The sequence below is a fragment of the Rhinopithecus roxellana genome, chromosome 8, assembly GCF_007565055.1.
Source record: "Rhinopithecus roxellana isolate Shanxi Qingling chromosome 8, ASM756505v1, whole genome shotgun sequence".
Lineage (NCBI taxonomy): Eukaryota > Metazoa > Chordata > Mammalia > Primates > Cercopithecidae > Rhinopithecus > Rhinopithecus roxellana.
In genome coordinates, this window is record NC_044556.1 from 99,736,008 (window position 1) to 99,756,433 (window position 20,426).

The following is a 20,426-nucleotide window of genomic DNA, read 5'->3' on the forward strand; positions in this document are numbered from 1 at the left end:
TTTTCTTTTTTTTTTTGTTTTTTGTGTTTTGTTTTTGTTTTTGTTTTTGAGACAGAGTTTCGCTCTTGTAGCCCAGGCTGGAGTGCAGTGGTGTGATCTCGGCTCACTGCAACCTCCATCCTCCCAGGTTCAAGCGATTCTCCTGTCTCAGCCTCCTGAGTAGCCGGGATTACAGGTGCCCGCCACTATACCAGGCTAATTTTTGGCATTTTTTTTTTTTTTTTTAGTAGAAATGGGGTTTCACCATGTTGGCCAGGCTAGTCTCGAACTCCTGACCCCAGGTGATCCACCCACCTTGGCCTCCCAAAGTGCTGGGATTACAGGCGTGAGCCACTGCGCCTGGCCATGTATTTGTTCTTTTGTGACTGGCTTATTTCACCTAGCATAATGCACTCAAGGTTCATCCACATTGTGGCATATGTCAGAATTTCCTTCTTTTTTTTTTAAGTTTGCACAGTATTGTGTTGTATATCCATGCCACGTTTTGTTTATCCCTTCATTTGTTGATGGATACTTGGGTTCTTCCACCTCTTGACTACCAGGAATAATGCTGCTGTGAAATTGTGCATGTACCGTGGCCTTTTAGAGATGTGAAGTCTGAGGCACAGAGGTGCTAATTCACTTCTCCAAAGCCAAAGGAGATGGTGGAATCGGGTTTTGAACCCAGGTGGTCTGGTGCTAATTCACTTCTCCAAAGCCAAAGGAGATGGTGGAATCGGGATTTGAACCCAGGTGGTCTGGTGCTAATTCACTTCTCCAAAGCCAAAGGAGATGGTGGAATCAGGATTTGAACCCAGGTGGTCTGGTGCTAATTCACTTCTCCAAAGCCAAAGGAGATGGTGGAATCGGGATTTGAACCCAGGTGGTCTGGTTCCAGATTCTGTGTCCTTAGATATTATATATGTGGATTCTTTTCATGAATAGAAAAGACAAGATTCTCTACACTTAACAAATGGCTGCCAGAAGTATCTGGTCATGCTGAAGCTGGGCACGCTTTCTAGGAAGTCCTTTAGGGAGGCTTTTACATGTGAGTGCAAGAAGCACTCCATAGCGTGTACTTCTGCATGGTTGGGAACAATCTAAATGTCAGCAGAAGAGTATCTGCATTCCTTGTGGTCTGTTCATATAACGAACACTATCAGGCATGAAGATGAATGTCCTGGAGCTCCATGTGTCACTGTAGTGAAATCTCACCACTGAACAATAGACTGTTGAGGAAAAAGTCAGCTGCAGAAGGCTCTGTGGAGTAGAATACCATTTGTATCAAGTTTCAGAATATTAAAAAATGCTGTATTTGTTTAGGGATATGGAAATATATGGTAAAAATATTAAGAAATGCTTAAGATTAAATAAACACCAAATGTAGTATAAGTATAAGGTTACCTCTGGGGAGGGCTCGGCGCAGTGGCTCACATCAGACACTTTGGGAGGCTAAGGTGGGTGGATCACTTGAGGTCAGGAGTTCGAGACCAGTCTGGCCAACATGGTGAAACCCTGTCTCTACTAAAAACGCAAAAATTAGCCGGGTGTGGTAGCAAACGCCTGTAATCCCAGCTACTCGGGGGGCTGAGGCAGGCGAACCACCTGAACCTGGGAGATGGAGGCTGCAGCGAGCCTAGATCGTGCCACTGCAGTCCAGCCTGGGCAACACAGTGAGACTCCAGCTCAAAAAAAAAAAAAAAAAAAAAAAAAAAAGGGTACCCCTGGGGAGTAGAGGGAGAATTGTGTTTGGAGAGGGCCCCAGAGGACTTCAGTTGCATTTGTAATGTTTGTAGTGCTCTTTTTTTGGTAATGTTTTATTTCTTAATTTGGGTGGTAGTTACTGGTATTTGTATATTATTTTTGGTACCCTTTTATATGTCTGAAATGTGTTTAATTTTTTAAAGGGCCAGTGGATAGCATACATACGTGCTTATGTATCCATGTGAACTCTGTTTTTCATGCAGTCAGCTGAGCAAGTTGCAGGAAGTTTCTCTGAGGAACTGTGCAGTAAGTTGTGCTGGTGAAAAAGGAGAAGTTGCCGAAGCATGTCCTAGTATCCTTTTCACCGAGAGCTTGTTGCTGGAATCTGACTTTGGACTTGATGCCTGTGCCAGAGACGGCTAATTGCCTACCCCTTGTCCATTCTTCACAACTTCCTTCCTAATGCAGTTCACTTCTGCTTGGTGTAGTTGGGGCCTAGATAAATTATTTACCTTCCCAGATGCCTTTGCTTGCAAGTTTGCCAGCATGACTTCCCCCAGTTGAGGTGGAAGTTTCTAGACCGGGCTCCTTGAAAGGAGGCACACTTGGCAGGGTGCAGTGGCTCACGCCTGTAATCCTAGCACTTTGGGAGGTTGAGGCAGGTGGATCACGAGGTCAGGAGATCAAGACCATCCTGGCCAAGATGGTGAAACCCATCTCTACTGAAAATACAAAAATGAGCCGGGTATGGTGGCATGTGCCTGTAGTCCCAGCCACTCAGGAGGCTGAGGCAGGAGAATTGCTTGAACCCGGTAGGCGGAGGTTGCAGCAAGCTGAGATCGCGCCAGTGCACTCAGCCTGACGACAGAGCAAGACTTCGTCTCAAGAAAGAAAGGGGGCACACTTGGTTGGCCTCTGCCTTTTGCCTGTTGCTTTTCCCCTTCCCCCTGCCTTGAGTGGATGGAATGCCCAGGGCTTTGGCAGCTGTCTAACAAGTGTGAAGAAAGCCACCTGGTACAGATTGGGAGAGCAGAAGAGGGAACCTGGGCCGCTGACAGTGTACTGGGAACCCAAGATGAATCTGCTTCAGCCCTGGTCTGTTTTCTCATGCATTTCTCTCTCTCTTTTTTTTTTTTTTTGAGATGGAACCTTGCTCTGTCACCCAGGCTGGAGTGCTGTGGCGTGATCTCAGCTCACTGTAACTTCCGCCTCCCAGGTTCAAGCGATTCTTCTGCCCCAGCCTCCTGAGTAGCTGGGACTACAGGTGCCTGCTACCACATCTGGCTAATTTTTGTATTTTTAGTAGAGATGGGGTTTCGCCACATTGGCGAGGCTGGTCACGAACTCCTGACCTCAGGTGATTCGCCCACCTCAGCCTCCCAAAGTGCTGAGATTATAGGCATGAGCCACACACCTGGCCTCATGCAGTTATTTTTAGTGGGAAAGACTCTGGTTCTGGTTTCATGCAGCTGAATGCACTTTGTTATAATACTCCAAAAGAGGCTCTTTATGAAGTTTGGAATCTCTTTTCTCTACCTTCTCTTATTAGTGTTATTTTTGTCATATATTGCTTTTTTGCCCATAAGCAAAAATGTTGGAGGTGAGTTAAAAGAAAATTTCGAGGATGGGTATGGTGGCTCATGCTGGTAATCTCAACACTTTGGGAGGCTGAGACTGGAGGACTGCTTGAGGCCAGGAGTTTGAGACCAGCCTTGGGAACATTGCGAGACCTTGTCTCTATAAAAAATTAAACAAAACAAACAAAACAGGGTGTAGTGGCATGTGCCTGTCATCAGCTACTCAGGAGGCTGAGGTGGGAGGACTGCTTGAGCTCAGGAGTTCAAGGCTGTGATGAGCCTGTCATGCACTGTACTTCAGCCTGGATGACAGCTAGACCCCATTTCTATTAAGAAGTTTCCTGGCTGGGCGCGGTGGCTCACCCCTGTAATCCCAGCACTTTGCGAGGCTAAGAGGGGCGGATCACGAGGTCAGGAGATCGAGACCATCCTGACTAACACAGTGAAACCCCGTCTCTACGAAAAATACAAAAAAATCAGCCAGGCATTGTGGCGGGTGCCTGTAGTCCCAGCTACTTGGGAGGCTGAGGCAGGAGAATGGCTTGAACCCGGGAGGCGGAACTTGCAGTGAGCCGAGATCGCGCCACTGCAGTCCAGCCTGGACGACAGATGGAGACTCCGTCTCAAAAAAAAAAAAAAAAAGGAATTTCCCATGGAGGCTGGGCGCAGTGGCTCATGCCTGTAATCCCAGCACTTTGGGAGGCTGAGGTGGGCGGATCACCTAAGGTCAGGAGTTTGAGACCAACCTGGCCAACATGGTGAAACCCCATCTCTACTAAAAATACAAAAATTAGCCAGGCGTGGTGGTGCATGCCTGTAGTCCCAGCTACTTGGGAGGCTGAAGCAGGGAGAATCACTTGAACCCAGGAGGCGGAGGTGGCAGTGAGCTGAGGTCATGCCATTGTACTACTCCAGCCTGGGTAACAGAGCGAGACTCCGTCTCAACAAAAAGAAGAATTTCCCATGGAAACCAAATAGACTTTCTCTAACTTTAAAAGGTCTTTCCCCAATTCATTAAGTCTATTTGATCTGTACGTAATAACTTTTGCAAAAACTATCAGTTTTGATCAGTTTTTTTCTGAGTGCAGAGATGCCGGGTGAGGTAGCTCTCTTTGGCACCATGCCCTGACGGTGCAGTGAAGGAAATGAGATCAGAGCTCGCCATCTGCGTGTCTGCGGTTTCAGTTCACTTGGGGGAAGCAGCCTGGGCGTCTGTTGGGACCTGTGGTAGCTGCAACATCCACTGTCTGCCCCTGAGCAGCCTCCTCTGTGGACCCCAGCGTGCTGCAAATGTGTGGTCATTGTCAGAGCTAGGCAGCTGGGGTAAGGGGAATGGAGTGGATGCAGAAAAGAGTTTGCTAAGGAGCCAGTGCCACAGAAGTGTCAGAGCATTCTGCATTCTGCCTGGCCCATTCCTAAACTATTTCAGAAGATTGGTCATCGGGCCGTGTGCAGTAGCTCATGCCTGTAATCCCAGCACTCTGGGAGGCCAAGGCAGATGGATCACCTGAGGTCAGGAGTTCAAGACCAGCCTGGCCAACATGGTGAAACCCTGTCTGTACTAAAAATACAAAAAATTAACTGGGTGTGGTTATGGGTGCCTGTAATCCCAGCTACTCGGGAGGAGGCCGAGGCAGGAGAATCACTTGAATCCGGGAGGCAGAGATTGCAGTGAGCCAAGATCACACCACTGCACTCTAGCCTGGGTGACAGAGCGGGACTCCATCTCAAAAAAAAAAAGGGGGGGGTGGGGGCCAGGTGCGGTGGCTCATGCCTGTAATTCCAGCACTTTGGGAGGCCAAGGCGGATGGATCACCTAAGGTCAGGAGTTACAGAACAGCCTGATCAACATGGTGAAACCCCATCTCTACTAAAAGTACAAAAATTAGCCGGGCATGGTGGTGCGTGCCTGTTATCCCAGCTACTTGGGAAGCTGAGGCAGGAGAATCGCTTGAACCTGGGAGGCGGAGGTTGCAGTGAGCCGAGATCGCGCCATTGCACTCCAGCCTGGGTGACAAGAGCAAGACTCCGTCTCAAAAAAAAGGACAGATGTGGCAGTAGATGGGTTTGGGAGTGCTGGCTGTTGGGTTGCTCAGAGCTGTCAACAGTGTCCTGGAGAATCAGCATGTTGTTTGTTTATACTGCACTTTTCTGGAGAAAAACGTCCCCCAGGACACGAAGAAATGAGGTTTCACGAGATAATCCAGTCACGGTTGGTGTTTGCAGATACAGTGATGAATGTCTTGCAGGTCCCAATTGAATTCTTGACAGAAGTTGAAGTATTGCTTTGGGTGCTTAATCCAGTCATCCTTTTTTGGGTTGGTCTGTCTTTGAGGTTATTTACTCGACCAGAACTAAAGGCAGTGGGAGCACTGCAGACCTGGGTATGTCAAATCTGAGGGCACTTCTAGGGGAGGGGATGAACCGCCTCCTCCCTCATGACCTGCGGAGGAGAATCTGTGCCTGGAGGCCTGACCTGTGTGTTCACGGGGGCTCCTTGAACAGTGTGTGTGGGAGGGGCGACCACATAGTGACAGCTGTTGTTCGTGGTTGATTTCAGGAGGTAGGTGGTCTGTGTGCTCTGTACAGACCTTAGAGACAATTACAACTCTAGGCTACATAGTGGGAAACAGCAGTGAGGGAAGCGTGATTGGACTTAAACCCTTCCTCAGCAGCCTAACAGCCAACTTAGCAGGGTTAATGGAAACACAGGGTGGCCAAAGTGTCACCCAGAGGCCTGGAAAGCACCCCTTGCATGAGCCTGTGTAAGGCGGTGTCAGGAAGCTAGGGCAGTCAAGGGGAGGCTGAGGAGGAGGAGCGGAGGAACAGTTTACAGAAGCCATCGTGCAGGTGTGTCCCCAAGGGTGGAGGAGGAGCCCGAGGGGACCTGGAGGGTGTTTGCCGGGTCTGGAATTTCCGGCAGCCTGACTCTTTTCCCTTCCATTTGATGCGACAGCCGCAGCAAAATCAAGGCTATCCTGTAGGTACTCATATTACCAGTTGAAATGCAACTGCTTACGAGGGTAGACCCCATTGTTAGCTCTTGGGCTGTAATAGTCTGGGCAGCTGGCAGGATTTGGGCATGGGTAGCTGGCGACCGGGTTTGGAGTCATCCGTTTCTTCGCATCTTCTCTGCCTTCCTTCCCTTGTTCCTGACCTTGCAGAGCTTCCTAATTGGTTCCCGCCTAAAATTATTTCCTTTCTAACCCATGCTTTGGAGTGATGCCGCTGGTTTTGTAAAGAAACTTTCTCCATGTTTTATGTACGTTTGATGACCCCTGTTGCATTATGGGGTGCAATGAAATGGATTTTGAATCGAGGCTGACTTGGGTGTAATTTCCCTCTTGTTCATTTGCACACAGTGACGCAGCTCTCTGACTGCTGTGCCACTGTTTTTCTGCTGTGAAAAAGGAAAACAACCCAGAAATCAGCATAGCACCTGGGTCTGGTCAGCAGTGGCAGCAGCAGGGAGGGTGGTGGCTGTCCTTGCTGCTGTTGTTATTACTGGATCTTAGGGCTCTTTTTTTTTTTTTTTTTTTGAGATGGAGTCTCACTCTTTCACCCAGGCTGGAGTGCAGTGGCGTGATCTCGGCTCACCGCAACCTTCTGGCACCCAGGTTCAAGCGATTCTCCTGCCTCAGCCCCCTGTGTAGCTGGGACCACAGGTGCGTGCCACCATGCTTGGCTGATTTTTTTTTTTCTTTTTTTTCTTTTTTTGAGATAGAGTTTTGCTCTTGTTGCCCAGGCTGGAGTGCAATGGCACGATCTTGGCTCACCACTACCTCCGCCTCCCGGGTTCAAGCGATTCTCCTGCCTCAGCTTCCCCAGTAGCTGGGATTACAGACATGCGCCACCACGCCCGGCTAATTTTGCATTTTTAGTAGAGACAGGGTTTCTCCGTGTTGCTCAGGGTGGTCTCGAACTCCTGACCTCAGGTGATCCTCCTGCCTCAGCCTCCCAAAGTGCTGGCATTACATATATGAGTCATAGTTCCCGGCCTGATTTTTGTATCTTTAGTAGAGACAGGGTTTCACCATGTTGGCCAGGCTGGTCTCAAACTCCTGACCTCAGGTGATCTGCCCACTTTGGCCTCTCAGAGTGCTGGGATTACAGGCGTGAGCCACTGCGCCTGGCCTGGATCTTAGAGCTCTTCTTCTGTCGCTGGCCAGTCCTCCTCAGTCACTTCTATGGGACCTTTCTCTGGTTGCAGGGTGTTGGGTGTACCCCGAGGCTCAGATTTGGGAGCCCTGGCTTCTTGAGAGACTTCTGGGGTGTGGCTGGCACTCCTCCACGGCCTGCCCTCTTGGACATCTGTCTCTCCAGCCGCTGCTTTGATACCTCTGTCTGGATGTCTCACAGCCATCATAGATTTAGCATGTCCAAAACTAAGACCCCTCACGCCTGCCCATCCTGTAGTTTTCTCCTCTTAGTAAATGACAGTTCCAGTTGCACAGGCCACAGATCTTGGAGTTGTCCTTGACACTCCCTGTCTCCCATGCCTCACACCTAAATCCACTGGCAATCCTGTGAGCCCCAGTCCAGAGTCAGACGCCCCCTCTGCCGTGGTCTGCCCTCTCATGCTGCTGCTCTGCTCTGGCCTCCTGGAGACTCCCGGCCCTCCTTTGTTTCCTGCAATCGTGCTCAACACAGCAGCACAGTGACTTTTCCTTTTTTTTTTTTTTTTTTGACATAGTATATATCAAAGTCAAAGCAGAGTGATTTTTAAAAGACCCAGGTCATCTGTCACTGTTCCAAAGCCTCCAGTATCTCCCGTTTCAAGCAAAGACTAGCAAAGACTTTGAAGTGGCCTGCAAGGCCTTTGTGATGTGGCCTGGCCCCTTGTCCCTTGTGACCTCGTTTCTAGTACCCCCAAGCCCATCTGCTCCAGTCACACAGGCGCCGGCAGTCCTGGTCATAGGCTGAGCTCGTTCCCATCCCAGGGCCTTTGCTCTTGTCACTCCTCCGCTGTGGGCTCCTCTCCCAGATGGCGTTCCCCCACTTCCCTCAGCTCTCTGCTCAGATGCCCTCTTGTTGGAGGAGGTGGTCTTCCCTGAGCACTGCATGTAGAACAGCCACACACCTTTCCTGCATGCCCTGCTCTGTCCCTAAGCACCGGCAGGCCTGCCTGTGACACACTTTAGAGGCCCCTGTGTCACGATCGTCTCTCCCCAATGAGACTCTGCTTTGCCACTGTGATGCTCCTGGCCCTAAATAATTACTTGCAGAATAGACGAGTACATTGAATGATTTCCACACATACACATATTAGATGAGAGTGTAGGCTCCTCCACTAGCTGGCCCGGTCCTGCTGCAAGCTCCTTTTTCTCTGCGGGGACCTGGCTAAGCTGTGCCCCTTCCTGATGGCGCTGCACCTGCACTTGGCCCCTCACCTACACTTGTGTTGCCCATCAGCTTTGCTTTTCCAGTCCCACTGTGTTATCCTCTCTGAATCCCTGTATCGGGGCAGTTGGAGTGATACTGTTATAACTGCTTCCAGGCTACGGGACACCCTCTCAATTCCTAAGTCATGCACTTTTGAACATGTGTCCCAAGTTGACCCCTCTTATCTCCCCTGCAGATGCTATTTGTCTGGAGATTCCTATGGTAATGGTGCCTCATAGAAGGTCATGTGCTGGGGTGAGCCTTGTGTGTATACCTTAGGTGCTTAAGAAATCAAAGTTTCCCTCACTGCTTTTCCCCTCTCCTTTTGTTGGATAGTGCTAGGATGGTTTAATGTTAAGACACTTGGTTCTTTTTTCATTTGATTGTAGATGTTTGTCTCAAGTTTTGAGTATATAACAATGAACTTTTAATTTATTTTTAGTTTTTTTGAGACAGTCTCACTCTGTCATCCAGGCTGGAGTACAGTGGTGCAATCTCCACTCACTGCAACCTCCGCCTCCCGGGCTCTAGAGATTCTCATGCCTCAACCTCCTGAGTAGCTGGAATTACAAGCGCATGCCACCACACCTGGTTAATTTCTGTATTTTTAGTAGAGATAGGGTTTTGCCATGTGGGTCAGGCTGGTCTTAAACTCCTGACCTCAAGTGATCCCCCCACCTTGGCATCCCAAAGTGCTGGGATTACAGGCGTGAGCCATCGCGCCCGGCCGGATAATGAACTTTTTAGTTTCTCAGTGAAGTTTTGGATAACTTAAAAGTATTATGTACTCCTGAAAAAATTTCAAGCTAACTAGAGGATACGAAATGAAAGGTTGAAGCACTCATGCTCGGGAAATAAGAGTAACTAATTTTATGTCTTTTGTGAATCTTTTGAAATTACTGTTTCTTAACATGTGCTTTTAGATATTAGAAGGGTAGATTTGTCAAAAAACCTGTTGTCATCATGGGATGAAGTGATCCACATTGCTGATCAGCTCAGACACCTGGAAGTCCTTAATCTCAGGTATGAACTCTTGGTTGCCGAATTTTCGTGAACAATAAAAGTCATCTCTCCTTGCTCCCTCACAGCATCTCTGAGCCAGAAGGATTAAGTCTGCCACCTGGTGATGCAGGAGTTAAGAAGAAATTACTCAGGCTGATAGTGAGGGTATAGAAGTCCTCAGTAAGGTTTTCCTTTTAATGAAAAGCAGCCCCAGAAAATAGAAAGGAAAATAGAAAGGAAAAATTATTTTCAAGATCAGCATGGCCAACGTGGCGAAACCCTGCCTCTACTAAAAATACAAAAAGTAGCCGGCAGTGGTGGTGGGCACCTATAGTCCCAGCTACTCAGGAGGCTGAGGTAGGAGATCAGAAAATAGAAAGGATCAGACAATAGAAAGGAAAAATTATTTTCCTTTCTAACACAAGCAGCCTGTAAAATGGAGCTGCAGACATAGATGCCAACAGTTGAGCCAATCATGTTCAAGATGGCGGCTCCATCTTCCCTTCTCTTTTCCAGCCATGTGTACAGTAAGGAGCAGACAAGATGGCGCCAGCCAAAGGAAAAGTTCATTTACATAGTAAGATTAGGGTGGGGTGGGCAACCTTCCCGGGCTGTCATGCCTGATTGAACCAACCAGACGCTGCCTCCTCAAGTCGAACTAAAATCTGTGCATCTGAGCCGGGTGCAGTAGCTCACTCCTGTAATCCCAGCATTTTGGGAGGCGGAGGCACACGGATCACCTGAGGTCGGGAGTTTGAGACCAGCCAGACCAACACGGAGAAACCCCATCTCTATGAAAAACACAAAATTAGCTGGGCATGGTGACGGGTACCTATAATCCCAGCTACCTGGGAGGCTGAGGCAGGAGAATCGCTCGAACCCAGGAGGCAGAGGTTGCAGTGAGCTGAGATCACGCCACTGCACTCCAGCCTGGGTGACAGAGCAAGACTCTGTCAAAAAAACAAACAAAAAATCTGCATCTGCTGCCAGCATGCCTTTTTCCTCTTGGAAGTCCTGTCTCTCTTAACTAGAGAGGGCTGTTTTCCATTTTCTTTCTCTTGCCTGTTAAACCTCTGCTCCTAAACTCCTCATGTGTGTCCATGTCCTAGATTTTCCTGGCGGGAGAAGAGGAACACCAGGTATACCCAGACAACGTAGCTGCTTCACTAGTAGACATTTTTATACAGCCAGATTTTGGTTTATTTGAATTTATCTAAATTTAACTTTAAGGACACATTTAATCTTTAAGGACACATTAAATCTTTATTTATTTATGTATTTATGTATTTATGTATTTATTTGAGACAGAGTCTCGCCCAGTCGCCAGGATGGAGTGCAGTGGCGTGATCTTGGCTCACTGCAACCTCTGCCTCCCTGGTTCAAGCGATTCTCCTGCCTCAGCCTCCTGAGTAGCTGGGACTACAGGCACGCGCCACCACGCCCAGCTAATTTTTGTATTTTTAGTAGAGACAGGGTTTCACTATGTTGGCCAGGATAGTCTCGATCTCTTAACCTCGTGATCCGCCCACATCAGCCTCCCAAAGTGCTGGGATTACAGGCGTAAGCCACTGTGCCCACCTTATTTATTTGTTTATTTATTTGTGTATATATATATTTTTGAGACGGAGTCTCACTCTTGTTGCCCAGGCTGGAGTGCAATGGCACAATCTTGGCTCACTGCAACCTCCCCTTCCCGGGTTCAAGGGATTCTTTTACCTCAGCCTCCTGAGTAGCTGGGACTATAGGTGCCCACCACCACTGCCGGCTACTTTTTGTATTTTTAGTAGAGGCAGGGTTTCGCCATGTTGGCCAGGCTGATCTTGAACTCCTGACCTCAGGTTTTCCACCACCCACCTTGGCCTCCCAAAGTGCTGGAATTACAGGTGTGAGCCACCACGTCCCGCCTCTTTAAGGACACTTTTAATCTTTAAGGGCACATTGATTGTTATAGCCTTGCAAACGGTCACATGAGGTAATTCATGAATAAGGAATGTGTTTTAACTTTTATCAGGTAGGGGATGAGTTAGATTGACATTGAACTGCAAGATCTTATTTCTTTTTAGCCTGACCATAAAGATGGAAGGTTGGGGGAGGTGATATTTAATTGCGGAGTAGGAGAGGAGAGGTGATATTACTAAAAGTGCTTGTTTATTTGAAATTTGAAAACTTCTAGCGTTTACTTGCTGTAGGAATGAGTAATTTCATTGGGATACTGTTTAATTCTGTTTTGATAAGGATTTTTCATTAATCTGTTTTAGTAATGTCACAGTTTTCCAGGCCTTCCTGAGTATTTGATTTGTTTTAATCTCAGAACCTAACTTTCCAAGGGCTTAGCCAGGCTTCCTCTTTTTTTTTTTTTTTTTGTTGCCCAGGCTGGAGTGCAGTGGTAGGATCTCGGCTCACTGCAACCTTCGCCTCCCAGGTTCAAGCGATTCTCCTGCCTCAGCCTCCCAAGTAGGTGGGATTAGAGGCACCCGCCACCACGCCCGGCTAATTTTTGTATTTTTAGTAGAGACGGGGTTTCATCATGTTGGCCAGGCTAGTCGTGAACTCCTGACCTCAGGTGATCCATCTGCCTTGGCCTCCCAAAGTGCTGGGATTACAGGCGTGAGCTACCACGCCCGGCACAGGTTTCCCCTTTCATTCTTAAACCATTTTTGCATAGACAGGTGAGTATACAGTATAGCAGGTAGACAGGCCTGAATGAGTTGTGCTCCCAAATAGAGCAAGTAGGGGTAATTCAACCCATGGTGTCTCATCTTCTGGAAATATGGGCTTGTGTTTTTTAATAGTATCTTCTTTCAAAGTGACTGTCAGGATTGAATACTTTCTGAGATTAGGGTTTTGAGAAAGAATTTAAGGGGCAATAATTTCATCCATCCTTCTAGCCAAAGGGCAGACTCCATGTTTAGAGAAGCAAAATTCTAGCCCACGATTCAGTGTATCAGTAAGACTCTGGAGAACAGGACTTTGTTTTGCACTATCCAGAGCCATGTCTTGTGAAGCTGGAAGCTCACCTTGCAAACCTTGCCTGAGTTTTGGGTTTAGGAAGCCTGCAGCCACATACGGCTGCCCTAATCCTGTGAAAGCATCTTTACACAGCTGATACCAAAAGGTTGTATATTGTAAATGTTAAAAATTAGGTAGTCTTGATTCACTTGAATCATTAAAAAAGTGATTTTTTAATATAATTCTATTTTAAGATTGAAACAAATCAAACCCCTTAGATTAAAACCCAAGTTGTTGCTTTCAACGACTATTTCAGTTGGGTTTACTGTACAGAAATAAGTATATTGTATCTTCTTTTTCTACACAGTGAAAATAAACTAAAATTTCCCTCCGGTTCAGCATTAACTGGAACGTTTTCTGCACTGAAGGTTTTAGTCCTCAATCAAACAGGAATAACGTGGGCTGAGGTAATCATATTTCTTTGGTTTATTACACATTAATAAGCAATTAAAAATGTTTGATTTAGTAGGGAATTGAAGTATAACTGTGGCTTCGTTTAAATCATCCCAATATCTATTAATAGATAACAAGATTCTTTAAAGTGCCTTGTAAAAACGAGTTAAAAGCGCATCGTAGTTGAGTTTCGCATCTAGGAATCCGTGTCCTCTCTCAGCTCACTTGGACTTGTTCTGGGGCCTTTATAAACAGTGGCGCTCCGTTGTGGTATGCACCAAGGATGTGCTGAGCTTTGAAAAGCCGTCGTGTTAGCTATTGACTAGCTCCCTGAGTTTTCCTGTAAGTTTTTTTTAGAACAGAAGCCAAGGAGCAGAAAGATTCTCACATCCCTTTCTTGTTAGAAGTTCGGCTTTTGGAAGCCACTGTTCATTTTATACAGCTGGGCTCCAAAGTAGACTTGTGGGTCCTCGGCACAGCAGCATTTGGGACTTACGTCTGGCAGTACAACTTCCTCTCCTAGGCGTACTGACTTCACACACCCAGAGCATTCCACTGTCTTTTTTTTTGAGATGGAGTTTTGCTCTTGTTGCTCAGGCTGGAGTGCAGTGGCGCGATCTCGGCTCACTGCAACCTCTACCACCCAGGTTCAAGTGATTCTCCCGCCTCAGCCTCCCGAGTAGCTGGGATTACAGGCATGTGCCACCAGGCCCAGCTAATTTTGTATTTTTAGTAGAGACTGGGTTTCTCCATGTTGGTCAGGTTGGTCTCGAACTCCTGACCTCAGGTGATCTGCCCACCTCGGCCTCCCAAAGGGCTGAGATTACAGGCCAGAGCCACCGTGCCCAGCCCACTTTCATTTTTATTTATTTATTTTTCTTGAAGCAGAGTCTTTGCTCTGTTGTCCAAGCTGGAGTGCAGTGGCGCGATCTCGGCTCACTGCAACCTCCGCCTCCCGGGTTCAAGCGATTCTCCTGCCTCAGCCTCCCAAGTAGCTGGGATTACAGGCGCCTGCCACCATGCCCAGCTTATTTTTGTATTTTTAGTAGGGACGGGGTTTCACCATGTTGGCCAGGATGGTCTTGAATTCCTGACCTCAAATGATCTGTCTGCCTTGGCCTCCCAAAGTGCTGGGATTACGGGTGTGAGCCACCGCACCCGGTTCGGGCATTCCACTTTCAAACCAAGGGTGTAGAAATACATTCCCAGCTATGTTCACCCAGGAAGTGCCACAGAGGCTGTTCAGTGAGAGACAGGTGGGTCCCTTGTGCCCTTAATATGCCCACGGAGCCTCTTTCCTAGGGCCCCTCCTCTGTGAGGCACTTACTCCCTCTCCAGGTGTAGATGCAGCTGGAAGACAAGAAGGGGCCAGGCACTGGGGCTGACACCTACAGTCCCAGCGCTTTGGGAGGCTAAGGTGGGAGGATCACTTGAGCCCAGGAGTTTGAGGCAGCAGTGAGCTAGGACTGCACCTTTGCACTCCAGCCTGGGCGACAGAGCAAGACCCACCTTCACCCTCCAAATAAACTAGGAAGGGCACACAGAAATTCAGGTGGTAGAGATGACAGTAAAGTTCCAGTGAGAAAATTTAGAAATAGTTAGTGAGGCTGGGCATGGGGGCTCTCACCTGTAATTCCAGCCAGCACTTTGGGAGGCCCAGGCAGGAGAACTGCTTGAGGCCAGGAGTTCAAGACCCACCTAGGCAACATAGAGAGATCCTGTAGATGCTATATATATTATTATATATAATTATGTAATAATTATATATAATTACATAATATATAATAATTTTTTGTAAAAAATTTTTTTTTTGTAAAAAAGAATTAGGCTCATGTGCAGTGTGGTAGCAACAGGCACGGTCTTGACATGCAGAAAGATGCCAGCAAGTTCGTGGACCTGTGCATGCGGCAGAAATGCTCCACCAGCAACTGTGTCATCAGTGCCAAGGTCCATACATCCATGTGGATGAACGTGGCCAAGGCCAACAAGGTCACGGGCAGGTTTAACAGCTAGTTTAAAACCTGTGCTATCTGCAGGACAGTTTGCAGGATGGGTGAGTCAGATGATTCCATTCTCTGGCCATGGCCAAGGGCGTTATCTCAACTCTTTTGTTTTTGAGATGGAGTCTTGCTCTGTTGCCCAGGCTGGAGTGCAGTGGTGTGATATTGACTCACTGCAACCTCCGCCTCCTGGGCCAAAATGATTCTCCTGCCTCAGCCTCCCAATTAGCTGGGATTACAGACGTGCACCACCATGCCTGGCTAATTTTTTGTATTTTTAGTCGAGATGGGTTTTCGCCACGTTGGCCAGCCTGTTCTCAAACTCCCGACCTCAAGCAGTCTGCCTGCCTCAGCCTCCCAAAGTGCTGGGATTATAGGTGTGTGCCACCATACCTGGCCATTTTTGTATTTTTAGTAGTAATGGGCTTTCATCCTGTTGGCCAGGCTGGTCTCCACCTCCTGACCTCAAGTGATCCACCTGCCTCGGCCTCCCAAAGTGCTGGGATTACAGGCATGAGCCACTGTGCCTGACCTCAAAGAACTTTTGACTGGAGAGAATCATGGATGTAGGATATTTGTTGTAACTATATAATGAAAACTTTAAAAAATAATGAAAGAAGAAATAACTGTTGAGAAATTTATGGAAGGATATGAAAAATTAGCATATCCTTTACAAACCCAGATTGGCATTTAGAATTGAGGAAAGGTGTTTAACATCAATTTACTTCTTTTGGTTAAGCAAATTCTATCAAATAGTAATACGTGCAGTTAGTATCCCCTGTTCCACCCTGTGCCTTACCTAAACCATGCATTGACACCTACCTCCAAGGCGTCAGAGTGCCCATAGTATGTGCCCCCACAGCATTAAAACGCACTCCTTTAACATTTTATTTATCACCCCCCACCACCATTCCAGGCCTGAAACAGTCTTATGAACTGTCCGTGAGGCACTTGTTTGCTGAAACAGTAACTGAGCTGAATCCTTGTGGTGGTTCCTGTGAACACCCGGGAAGAAACAGCCAACAGAGGCCACCTGAGCCTCAACCAAGTTTCTCTTCCAGGTGCTGCGGTGTGCCGCGTGGTGCCCAGGCCTGGAGGAACTCTACCTCGAGTCTAACAATATTGTCATTTCCGGAAGGTAACTAGGGCTTACTTAAATGCATCCATCCCCATTTAGTCATCATTCTGAGTAAATAAATGGTGTCAATTATATCTAACCTTAATTTTTAGAAGGATTTGCAAACAAGAATTAGGAAAAATGCTTATTATTCATTGCCTTCGCAAATTAGAATCTCACTAATTGGTTCTAATCAAAGGAAACTCGTCAGAATTAAGTATCTGTGAAGACGTGAGTTACGTTAGTTTTGCATCAGTGTATTAACTTGCTGCTTGCTGTTTCTTTTTTTTTTTTTTGTTGAGACGGAGTCTCACTCTGTCACCCAGGCTGGAGTACAGTGGTGATCACGGCTCACTGTAACCTCCACTTCCTGAGTTCAAGCGATTCTCCTGCCCCAGCCTCCCGAGTAGCTGGGATTATAGGTGCCTGCCACCACGCCTGGCTAATTTTCTTTATTTTTAGTAGAGACGGGGTTTCACCATCTTGGCCAGGCTGGTCTTGAACTCCTGACCTCGTGAGCCATTGTGCCCAGCCAATTTGCTATTTCTAAATGGAAGTTCTGTAGGATATGCTATAAGGATTAAATAATGTATTTTTCATTAGCATCATCTGTTTCAGGTCATTGTACCAAAGTACATGTAAAACCTTGTTCTCTGAAATATATTGTTGCCTCATCTCCCTTTTTTTTATTAACAATATTAAATTACTATGTAAAATTAACCTAATTGTGGGAGAAAATTTACAACAGATTCTGAATTAAAGGATTCAGAATCTTAAAGGTTGTCGTGTACAGAAGGGTTTCATTATGTAGGCAAATGCAGGTGTGGTTTTTTTTTGCGATAGAGTTTCATTCTTGTTGCCCGGCTAGAGTGCAGTGGGGCCATCTCGGCTCACTGCAACCTCCGCCTCCCTGGTTCAAGTGATTCTCCTGCCTCAGCCTCCTGTGTAGCTGGGACTACAGGCACAGGCCATCATGCCTGGCTAATTTTTGTCTTTTTAGTAGAGATGGGGTTGCACTATGTTGGCCAGGCTGGTCTTGAACTCCTGACCTCAGGTGATCTGCCCGCCTCGGCCTGCCAAAGTGCTGGGATTATAGGCGTGAGCCACCGTGGCTGGCCTGCAGGTTTTTTAAATTAAATTTTTTTATTTTGAGATAATCATAGATTCACATCAAGTTTTATAAGAAATGATACACAGATATCACTTGTACCCATGACCCAGGTTCCCCCATTGGTAACAAGTTGCAAAACTATGAAACAGGATCACAGGCTAGGTGGGACATTGACACCGGCAGGAATGTGTGCATTGCCAGAGGCACCCCTCGGGTTGCCCTTTTACAGTCATATCCACTTGCTTTTTACCCTCAACCCTCCATCGCATCAAATGCAGGCATTTTAAGGCTGTATCTTTGAAAATAATTAAAAGAGAAATTCACGGTGAAAAAATTTTATTTTCCATACAGGCCAACAGATGTTCTCCAGACAGTCAAGTTATTAGACCTTTCCTCTAATCAATTAATTGATGAAAATCAGCTGTATCTGATAGCCCACCTGCCCAGGTAATTTGCCTCTAAATGCCTGATACAATAGTGATCAGTCAATTTTTAGTGAAGCAATTTTTGTATACTATGTATGCTTTCTCAGTAGAAACGTGGTAACGATGGAATTTCTAAATTGAGTAATTCCCTTTGGAAAATTTTCATTTGAATTCATTTAGAAAATTTACTTGTGAACCCTGTATAATGTGGACTATGCCTGTACCAGATAATTTGAAGAATGAATCATTGGACCCTCGTGATAACGCCGAGGGTCTTCATTCATTAAACTCCGGGCAGTAGACCGTGTCTCTTTCCTCTGAGACGCATTTAGCACCTGACATAGCAGTAGGTACTCAAGAACCATTAGGTGACTATAGAGTCATTAGAATATGGGATAAAGAGTTCACTTTGCATGTCCTAAGTTGGACTTTATGGTTTCTAAGTATTTTACATGGGATTAAAAACCTAGGGTGTAGAAAAAAATTTACAACCCGAGTCTGCTTGATACCCCATAGCATTTTAGATTGTTCTGTGTAATCAAATTTTACATTTTGAATTTCAGGTTAGAACAATTAATCCTCTCTGACATTGGAATTTCTTCTATACATTTTCCTGATGCTGGAATTGGTATATAAGATTAGTAAAGTTCCATCCTGCCCCCCCCATACTATACTTTAGCTACTTCTTTCACTTCTACTGTGTAACTTCATTCCTCTTTTTATAGGGTGCAAAACCTCCATGTTCCCGTCCTTGCAGTACCTTGTAGTAAATGACAATCAGATATCACAAGTAAGAGCTGCTTCGGAGTATGCCCAGCACACTGTTGCCTCTTTCCATTGTCATGGCAGAGTTTGGAGGTTCCTTCTACCAAAAAGTAAAAAAAAAACACCTAAATCAAAAGAGAAATGCCTCCTCAGCGTGGAACTCCTCATATGAAGCCAAAAATATTAAGAAAGAAATTAGTTCACTTCACACCTAAGTGGACTTCACACTCAAACGGCACATTAATAGAGTAAAAGTGGCTGGGCGTGGTGGCTCACGCCTATAATCTCAGCACTTTGGGAGGCCGAGGCGGGCGGATCCCCTGAGGTTGGGAGTTCGAGACCAGCCTGACCAACATGGTGAAACCCCCATCTCTACTAAAAAAAAAAAAACAAAAAAATACAAAATTAGCTGGGCATGGCAGCACATGCCTGTAATCCCAGCTACTTGGGAGGCTGAGGCAGGAGAATCGCCTGAACTCGGAGGCAGAGGCTGCGATGAGCTAAGATTACACGATTGCACTCCAGCCTGGGAAACGAGCGAAACTCCATCTCAAAAAAAAAAAAAGAGTAAAAGTATGTGGTCTTTCTAGAGGGGGTTGCTTGGTACATGATGAAATTCTCTGCCTCAGATTAGAAGTAGGGACTTGCTTTCCTGTCGCTGGTTCAAACTTCTGCAAAAGTAGCACGAAACATACTGCTTTTCATTTATTTCCTTTTGCTGTGTTTCAGTGGTCATTTTTCAATGAGCTAGACAAGTTACCAAGTCTGCGGGCTTTGTCCTGCCTAAGAAACCCCCTGACCAAGGAGGACAAAGAAGCAAACGCGACGCGGCAGCTCATTATCGCCAGCATTGGCCAGCTGAAGACCCTGAACAAATGTGAGGTGAGCACTGGCGTCGTGACTAGCTATTGTTTAGACTAGAAAAGAAATGATTTTAGGCCACGCGCCATGGCTCACGCCTGTAATCCCAGCACTTTGGGAGGCTGAGGCAGGCTGATCGTTGGAGTCCAGGAGTTCGAGACCAGCCTGGGCAACCTGGTGAAACCCCCATCTCTACAAAAAATACAAAAATTCACTGCGTGGTGTTACATGCCTGTAAGTGCCTGTAGTCCCAGCTGCTCAGGAGGCTGGGGTGGAAGAATCACCTGAGCCCGGGAGGCCAAGGCTGCAGTGAGCCATGAACACGCCACTGCACTCCAGCCTGGGCAATGGAGTGAGACCCTGTCTTAAAATTAAAAAAGAAAGTAAAAAATTAGTTTTGAATATTGTAAAGGAGGTGAGATGTAGCTTTCCTTGGAATGGTAAAAGATTAGCCTTGTGCAGTTCCATCATAACGGTTCTTTTCCAGCTCCTCAGGAGAGAGCAGCGAGATCAGTGTGCTGTCGTTTGAGGAATCCAGGCGGCTTCTCCATGTTTTCAGGGAATGTAGGCAGAAGGGACAGAACCACAGAGCTGCTTTCTCTTCTCCTTCTCAGCTACTCTTCCCCATAAAAGTGGGAAGCCCATGCCTGTCCTTGCCAGCACTTCTGTGCATTCACTGGGAGTCAGTCAGCTCCACCAGGGCAGGCGCCTCCAGGCAGACCTCGGGGAGGCGACCCATGGTACCTGGCATAGTCCTGAAACTGGCCTACAGTGCAAGTACTCTCATGAATTAAAAGCGTAGGCCAGGCATGGTGGCTCACGCCTGTAATCCCAGCACTTTGGGAGGCCATGGTTGGTGGATCACGAGGTCAGGAGACCAAGACCATCTGGCTAACACGGTGAAACCCCGTCTCTACTAAAAATACAAAAAAATTAGCCGGGCATAGTGGCGGGTGCCTGTAGTCCCAGCTACTCCAGAGGCTGAGGCAGGAGAATCATGTGAACCTGGGAGGCGGAAGTTGCAGTGAGCTGAGATCACACCACTGTATTCTAGCCTGGGCGACAGAGCGAGACTCCATTTCAAATTTTTTAAAAAAGTGC

General features: G+C 46.9%; 1 protein-coding gene across 7 annotated transcripts in view; it reads left to right on the forward strand.

Moving 5' to 3' along the window:
• Nucleotides 1-20,426, forward strand: part of TBCE (tubulin folding cofactor E) — a 92,787-nt gene that overhangs the window by 60,492 nt on the left and 11,869 nt on the right. For 5 of the 7 annotated variants that reach the window (XR_750285.2, XM_010384654.2, XM_030936487.1 and 2 more), the window contains exons 5-12: nt 1,947-2,035; nt 9,566-9,665; nt 12,961-13,060; nt 16,108-16,184; nt 17,626-17,721; nt 18,263-18,327; nt 18,425-18,489; nt 19,194-19,346. Coding sequence is in view for 6 of the 7 variants with exons in the window: in XM_010384654.2 (XP_010382956.1) it covers nt 1,947-2,035; nt 9,566-9,665; nt 12,961-13,060; nt 16,108-16,184; nt 17,626-17,721; nt 18,263-18,327; nt 18,425-18,489; nt 19,194-19,346 (745 nt within the window). In the remaining variant the exon portion in view is untranslated. Of the gene's footprint in view, nt 1-1,886; nt 2,036-9,565; nt 9,666-12,960; nt 13,061-16,107; nt 16,185-17,625; nt 17,722-18,262; nt 18,328-18,424; nt 18,490-19,193; nt 19,347-20,426 lie in introns of all 7 variants that reach the window. The other 2 variants (XM_010384657.2, XM_010384656.2) reach the window with 1 other exon arrangement.